This window comes from Condylura cristata, unplaced genomic scaffold (genome assembly GCF_000260355.1).
Source record: "Condylura cristata isolate star-nosed mole 26May11 unplaced genomic scaffold, ConCri1.0 scaffold00029, whole genome shotgun sequence".
In the NCBI taxonomy this organism is placed as follows: domain Eukaryota; kingdom Metazoa; phylum Chordata; class Mammalia; order Eulipotyphla; family Talpidae; genus Condylura; species Condylura cristata.
In genome coordinates this window covers 5,365,912-5,374,144 of record NW_004567130.1, presented here as the reverse complement: position 1 = coordinate 5,374,144, position 8,233 = coordinate 5,365,912, and the positions used below count along the sequence as shown (strand labels likewise).

At 47.0% G+C, this 8,233-nt stretch overlaps 1 protein-coding gene across 1 annotated transcript in view; it reads left to right on the top strand.

Annotated features, from left to right (window-relative positions):
* The first annotated feature begins 7,383 nt into the window (after nt 1–7,383).
* PIWIL3 (piwi-like RNA-mediated gene silencing 3) overlaps nt 7,384–8,233 on the top strand; it is a 29,435-nt gene continuing 28,585 nt past the window's right edge. Inside the window, exon 1 of the mRNA XM_012730829.1 lies at nt 7,384–7,414. Within this exon, the coding sequence (XP_012586283.1) occupies nt 7,384–7,414 (31 nt within the window). The remainder of the gene's footprint in view (nt 7,415–8,233) is intronic.

Below are 8,233 nucleotides of genomic sequence, written 5' to 3'. Positions count from 1 at the left end.
CGACGCACACCTGCGCCTCCCTCCCGGCTCGCGCACCCCACCGCCGCAGACGCCCCAGCTCCTGCCCAGCGTGGCGAATCAGCCCCCTTATATGGGGCAGGAAGGACGGCGTGAATCTGTATTCTGTGAGGTGCCAGACTCGAGAAATTGACAGCAGAGGTGATGCTAAGACCGACACTCTCAGAGCGCCGGTTTCCTTGTCTTTGGAATGGGTGTAATGGGATCACCCTATTAGGGGTGTCGGGAGACTTAGATGACGAACACAGAGCGCTCAGCACAGACCCAGGGAAGAAAGGTTAGCTTCCGTGAAAGAACACCGCCATTGTTGTCATTATTAAAGAGGTTTCCAAGATGTACCTCCTTTCAGTCCAGAAGAGACCAGAATGTAAGTGGATCCGCCCCCACATGTAGCTGTGGGGAGAGTGGGGTTCATCCAGGAACTTGCCTGTGAATGGGCGCACCTGTCAGCCGAGAGCTCCAGGGCTGGGCAGGCACTGTGCTTTGTGGGAACAAGGTTTGCATCACCAAGATTGCAACTCAGGTCAATACTCACTGAACTCCTACTAGGAGGCAGGTTATTTCACTAGGAATACCGAAGTAAAACAGGCCAAAAGGCCCACCCTGTGAAAATGAGGAAGGTTGCAACAAAATAAATAAACAGATAATACAGTATGTTGGAAGTTTCTGGAGAGAAAATTAAGCAGGCATAGGCAACAAGGAGGGTCTAGACTAGATGGGGTTTGTATTTTGAAGTAGGGTATTTGATAGAGGCCCCATAGGTGACATTTGAGCAAAGAAGAAAAGAAGTAGAGTATGGAGATTTCTGGGGAAGGAAAATTCCAGGCAAAGGATACAGCAAATGCAAAGGTCCTGGAATGGGAATGTGCCCATAAGTGTGACAAACGGCGAGGAGGCCTGAGGCGCTGGAGTGACTTGAGCAAGGTGCACGAGTCATGGGCCAAGATTCATGTTAAGGACTTACATCTCTCCCCACTGGCCCCCTGCTACATAGCCCCGCATTCAGAGGGAGAGCTCCTTGCAGTGGTGGATCCTGTCCCCAATTTCTATTTGTTAGGATTAGGAATCTTTGGTCATAAACAAGATCTTTGATCTTGGCCAACTTAGGCCACGTTAGGCTAAGGCAATAAACTAGAAGAGTAATGGGCATCCCCAGAATACATGGAGCCTGGAGAACTGGGAAAATGGGGTGAACCCACAGTAACTCCTTAAGACTGGAAGGGGAGACTCTTGAGGATAGCAGCCTGCAAAGAGTGTGTTCAGGATACCACCACCACTCAGGTGAAAGGAGTTTCCTCGGTTTGAGGTTCCTGATCCAGGGAGGGGACATTCTGATATACCCCACCTGTACACACACCTGCCCTTGTTGAGGGAAGAAATTTTCCAGTCGTAGCCCATTACCCTTCTAGTTTATTGCCTTAACCTAACTTGGCTGAAGTTGGTTTCTCTTTGGAAATACCCAGCAAGTTTCTCAGAGAATGCAAAATGGTTAGTAGCAATATTTTATACACACACACATATTTATACAGGACTTTCATATGCCAGACAGAGTGCTCAGGAAGTTGGGCTTTGCTTGCATCATCGTATTGACCTCCCCTCCACTGCCCTAGACTACAGAGGGCTTTGTCTAAGTTCACACAGCAATGACTGGGAAGTGAAAGTGCAGGGCCCAAGTCATGATCTGTGGTTACCCCCACCCCTTGGCTGTACCCCAAAGTTGTATTTTAGAAAAATAGAGTACCTAAGCCTCACTCTAGAAAACTATTCATTGAAAACCACATTTTTAATTCCTCTGCCAAACACTGAGCCCAAGAAGTTGCCTTGTGCTTTCTTAAAACCTGGAGCTTTTATTCCAAAATAAAGGATTGTGGTGTTTAGTTTAATAGCTACAGCAGTGGGGCATGAATAGAATCTGAACTCCTGTTTCTAGAGGAAACTTGGCTCCATGTTGTAGTTGCAACATTCGCCACCAGGGGCGCCATCACCTAAAATCTTGAAAGGGAATTCCCACAGCCTGAAAACTGCATCCCAAAGTCTTCCCCAGGATCTGAGAATTCCACCATCTGACCCATGCTACACAGGCTACCCCTTATATCCACACCACTGACCTGGGGTGCAGCAGCCAGCATCAGTAAGGTGCACTGTCCCATCTCCTGCACTGTCCCTTCACCGCTCTCCACTGAGATAAGTCAACATCATGCTCAGTGCTCAGCATAAATGAGAAAAGCTTATGTCATAAAATCCTGCCTATAATTTTATGGAGGCGCAAGTTGATGAAAGGATTTGATGCTTACACTAAGAGGCATGATGCATAACCTCACGATCCATACTATAATTGTAATGGTAATAGTAGCTATAATTTGTTGAGCACTTGATGTGTTTGGTACTGTGCCTTGAACTTCCCACAAACATTTAATTCACTAAGCAACTTCATGAAGTAGCTTCCTCCTGTTACCTGCCTTTTATATTCTAAGCTCAGAGAAGTTAAATTGCTTAACTGAAGACGTGTGGCTAGAAAGTGAAGAGCTGGATTCAACTCTCTTACCCAAGGCACTTTTTTTTTTTTTACTTTTGTTAAAGATTTATTTATTTATGCATACATAAATAAATACAGGTACAGAGGTATAGTCTAGAGGTGCAGGGGTGTTGAGAGGGCTCACCAGAGACAGAGTGGGGAGCAGAACAGGCCCACTGACAAAGTACAGTGGGAGCTGAGGGGAGCAGCGGGCAGGTCAGGAGAGGTCTGCTGTGCCATGTGGGTCACCTCCAGGGCGGGGATTGAACTTGCACTGAAGTGGCTGCTGCTGCCAGCTTGCAGTTTTGTGTCCTAACCTGTTGTGCCACCAGGGAGGGTCACCAAGGCACTCTTAACCAACGCAGCAGAGAGGTCTTAGATTGCATTGTGTTGTATGTCCTGGTGAGCGGTACCACCAGGACTGCTGTGGTAGTTAATTTCATGTGTCCATTGGATTGGGTCTTGGTGTCCAGTATTGTTCTGGGCATGTTCTGATGAGATTATTTAAACATTAATCGAATCCAGAAACAAAGTCAGTTGTCCTCCCTGTTGTGGATGGGCCTTATCCAATCAATTAATAACCTGAATAGAACAAAGAAGGCTGAGTAGGAGGACACTCTTTCTGCCTGGCTGGGTTGGGGCATCAGTTTCGTCCGTACATTGGACACAAACTGAAATCAGCTTTTCTTGCATTTCTGACCATGAACTTTCTTAGGTTTTCAGTTTGTTGACCACAGATCTTGAGACTCCTCGGTCTTCATGACTGCTGGTGACAGTTCTCAAATCTCTGTAACTGTTAATATAGGCATGTAAATATATATCGTGTTGCTTCTGTTTTGCTGGAGAGCTCCCACTAGTACAGTTTTCACATCAGTATTCACTCCCCTCCTCCTCTTCCTAATGAAACTGAAATTGTCCAGGTTTCTGTCCACAGTCCTGGTAAGAGGTACTCCCTCTCATTCTGGGCAGCTCCTGACTGGTTTAAGCCACCCACAGAACTCCAGTTGCATTTGTCAATGATTGATGTAGATGAGCTGTAACCAAGGGCTAAAGCCTAAGATTGTTTCAAGTGGCGCCCCCTGGAGGGGGATGCTGGTGAGGATGAATAGCCCCAGGCAAAATATGAAATATCAGCCAGGGTGGTGACTCTGATAAGAAATATAAAGGACTGCAAAAGCAGCCCCCACAAGTCAGCATTAGAGATTGCAGCATTTTCTGATCTTCAGGAATCTGGGGTCAGCCATTTCGTCCCCCACCATGACAGTCTTCCAGAAAGCTATTGTGGGACTCATGATATGAGGAGGCTTCTAACGGCCAACCTCAGAGAGGAAGGTTTTGAAGACTTTGTGGGTAGCTCAGCGACTGAGACTGTTACCCCTTTGCAGCCTGGAAGGGAAGGCCAAGACCTGGGCCAGGCTGCTTGCTGAGCTGTGAATGTGGCCATTTAGCAGGTTGGTCAGTGGCTGTGGCTGCTGTTTTAAGTATCATTTATCTGTGCTGGAGCATCTCCTGTTATATCTTCTGCTGTTAGTTGGATCCCGGCCTATATTCTGGCTTCCACATGCTCCAGACCGTCACTTTCAGGAAGACGCCATCTTAGGAATGTTTGCGTTTAGGACTTTAAAACACTGGACACTGCTTCGGGTGAAGAAAATGGCCTTTGTGGGCTCAGTATGCTTTTCTTCAAAAAGGCCTGCTCTCATCCCACATAGATGCAGCGGCACAGCGGGTTAAAGCATAGCCTGAGAAGCTAAAACTACTTGGGCAAGAGTTTGATCCCCGCCTGCCCGGGAGGTGACCCACATGGCCTGGCAGACCTCTCCTGACCTGCCCACTGCTCCCCTCAGCAGTGTACTTCATTGATCTGCCTCTTCTGCTCTTAACCTTGTGTCTGGTGAATGCTCTTACCGCCCCTGAATTTCTGGCATGTACCCCAGCTCTGTATACATAAATAAATACATTTAATAAAAATAAAAGTGATTGGACATGAAAACTGGGGTAAAAGATTTAAAAATCACCTCTCAGGGCCCTCCCTGGTGGCGCAGCGGGTTAAAGCACTGCACTGAGAAGCTAAAGCCACTTCCTCATGAGTTCGAGTCCTGCCTGCCCCGGAGGTGACCACATGGCCTGGCAGACCTCTCCTGACCCGCCCGCTGCTCCCCTCAGCAGTGTACTTCGTCGATCTGTTCTGCTCCTCACTCAGTCTCTGGTGAAGCCTCTCACCGCCCCTGAGCCTCTGGCTTGTACCCCAGTTCTGTATGTACAAATAAAATAAATCTTTAAAAAATAAAATAAATAATAAATAAATAAAATAAAAATCACTTCTGAGATGAGCAAAACACACTAATATTAGAGATACCTGTAAAGAATTTGAGTAAAAGCAATTGTTAACAATTCTGCTTATATGTCACTCACATGATAATTATGTAAATATTTAATCACATCTAAATTAATGAATAGCACTGGTACATGTTTGATTTCCCTAAAAATTTCTATCATTAAGACAAACCCCCAAGTTTTATCTTCTCACTGGAAAATATTTATTTCATGCACCATTGGAAAGTTGACAGTGTTGGATTCATCTAGCCTTTAAAAAAATCTGGAATCTCTTATATTCTTTAATAATCTATTTTTTATTCAATACATTTAAAACGTAGTACTATGTCTATATTTATATCCATCTATATCCTCAAAACTGACTGAAAATGCTAACTATAGCAAAGGAACATTCCATCAAATGTTTTTAGGAAAAGCAGGCTCTTTGTTCCTCTCACTGCTGATGGCTTCTCTGCCTATCCTTGTCCCAGCCTTTAAAACTTTCTCTTCCAAATGTCTTTGTGCCACTCTGTCACTTCCCTTCTCCACTAGATGCTGCTCTACGCCCACCTAAGACGATTGACATGACTGATTCCTAGGGTTTCAGTGCACACAGGACAGAGAGGTGACCTGGTCAGCTGTCCTCGTTTTCAGGAGGTGATTGGGAATGGGAGCAATTTCTAGGGTCTTTGAGATTACAATGACAGTATTAACTTCAGATGCTAGAACTCGGGAGGAACCAGCATGTACTTTTCATGACCTGACTCTGTAATTTCCCATCCTGCACATGAAGTAATTGAGACTCAGAGGAAGGATGTGTTCTGCCCAGAGCCACCCATCCGTACTGTGTCTGACAACAGAGGTTGCATAGCTTGTGTCAGTATTCAAAGGACATCTCAAAATGCCTGATTTCTGCCTACTGGCAGCCGTTTTCAAAATGAAATCTGAGTATCCCCCTGTCTGGGGAACAGGAATATGGGAAGTGAGGTAACCACTTTTCCAAATAGCCCTGTGCTGGTATCCCCTGCACTTCTGCAGGGTACCCAGGAGGCCTGAGCAGTAAGGGAGACCTGATGGCACTCCTTCTAGCCTAGGGATATAAATTGCTGCAGTCTTCATCTGGTTGCTCTCAGCCAGGGCTCAAGCTCTGAATTGGGAATTAAAGGATGTGGGGGCCCAGAAATCTGACCAAGATTACGGGATAATTGTGACACAGGTTTGAGTAGGAGATTATGGGGTTCGTTCATGTTACCCCCATTCCTTGCTGTAGGATGTTGCCTGGCAGCTGCAGGGTGCCAAATGGTAATGCTGACCTTCAGCCCAGGGCAGGTCACGGTTCCATCTGACCCATAACCATAATGGATGCAAATCTCTACAACTTGGAGAAATGAAACCAATGTCTCAATTCAACAAACCTCCAATTAGTAGGATAACAAATTTTGTTATATTCTAGAACTCAGTGTAATGATTTCAAAATTTATCTGGAAGAATAGCCAGGAATTTTTGCGTGCTTTGTGGACTTCAACTTTTCTGGATATTAGAATCACTTCAAGATTATAGCAAGTAAAAAGGTGTGTCACAGGTGTGCCATGGATGATGCAGAATGAGTTTAAATTTAGAGCTGAGGCTGCATCCAGGTTTCTGTGGGACAATAGTGGAATTTCCAAAAATTGTTCAAGGAAAAAGTGTCATATGGCTCTGTTCATTGAAATCAGCACTCAGTGCATACATTGAAGAGGTAAATGCAAAACTACACAACTATAAAACATTACTAGTTTGTTGATTAAAAGTTAAGTTGCAAAGTCAATGACAGAAACCTGAAACCAACCAAGGAAAAGACTATAACAAATAACATTTAAAAAAAATAATCCCCCTTGTAACAACTTAAAAACTTACAAATCACTGTGAATCCACAGTGGCACAGGGGTTGTGCCAAGTTGGCAATCATGGTTGAGCCTGGAAGTGAGCCCAAGGTTGGTGCCAGCGGCTGTAATTTAGTTATATTGGCAACAGCAGGCATTTGGTTAAAAGTATTAAGCGGTAGAGACTCAATTTCTGGATTTCCAAATGCATCTTGTTTCCGAAGGTCACTTGGCAGGTTGATCCTGGGATGATAAATGGGTGAGACAAACGGGTGGGCAAGAGACCAGGCAGAACACCCCTGCTTTCATCCCACGAAGACTGGGGACTTCTCTGAGCGCCAGGTGTGGCTCAAGTTTGCCTCATTGGGGCCAGGGTGGAGGCGTTGCCGGAAGAGGCCTGGCCAGCAGGGATGAAATTGAAATCCGGGTGGGTGCAGAGCCCATCACTGCCCTGCTCGCTGTGCAGCCCCTCCCGTGAGGTCAGGCTGGCCTGACCTCCAGCCCTCACCCTTGCCTGACTACTACAGGCTGTGCCCCAGGGCGGAGCATGGCCCTAGCACTCTCCTCTTGGAAAGGAGCTTTGTGTCTCTAGCCCCTGGGAGATCAGCACTCGGATACCTGGGGCTTGTGGAAAGGAACCTGAGGTGACAGAGCAAGGAAACTGTGCATCACATGCAGATCAGCCAAACTGCAGAGGAGGAAGGTGAGTCCTTGGAGTGGGGTCCTGAATGTCAGGCCCAGTGGGGCGGAAGGCCAGTTCCTTTCGCAGTAGCTCATGTGTGAGTGGCTGGAGATTCCAGGGGCCTCCTGGGGTCTGCACTGTGTTGTGGGGATACCTGATTGCTGAGCAGCTCCCAGCACCCAAACCTGAGTCATATAAGGCAGCACTGTCACCCACAGTGTCTTGTGAAGTCAGGGACACTAACACCATCACCATTTCTCTTCAATGTTTAGGAATATTTGAGGGGTCCTTTGCCTTTTACCACAGGGGACTTCTTTCACAACTTAGGGTAGTTTCTTGGTGTGATTGGTGTGTACTTAGTAACTGCATGCTTTGAAGTTATAGTTAAGAGAGAGTTATAAGGCAGCTATACAGAGACATTAAATATAATTGTGTTCCTCACGGGTCTCTCTCCTCCAGGGCCATTATCTTCAGCACAGCAATGACTGGCCGGGCCAGGACTAGAGCCAGAGGCAGAGGACGTCGACCAGTAACCTCCCAACCTGCTGCCCCTGGAGCTCCAGCAACAACCCCCCAACCTGCTGCGCCTGGAGTCTCAGCAGCAACCACCCAACCTGCTGCACTTGGAGCCTGGGAAACAACCCCCCAACCTGTTGTGCCTGGAGCTTGGGGGGCCCGCCCCCAACCTGCTGCACCTGGAGTCTGGGTAGCAACCCCCCAACTTGTTGCACCTGGAGCCTGGGGAATCAGCCCCCAACCTGCTGCACCTGGAGCCTGGGGGATCAGCCCCCAACCTGCTGCACCTGGAGCCTGGGGGATCAGCCCCCAACCTGCTGCACC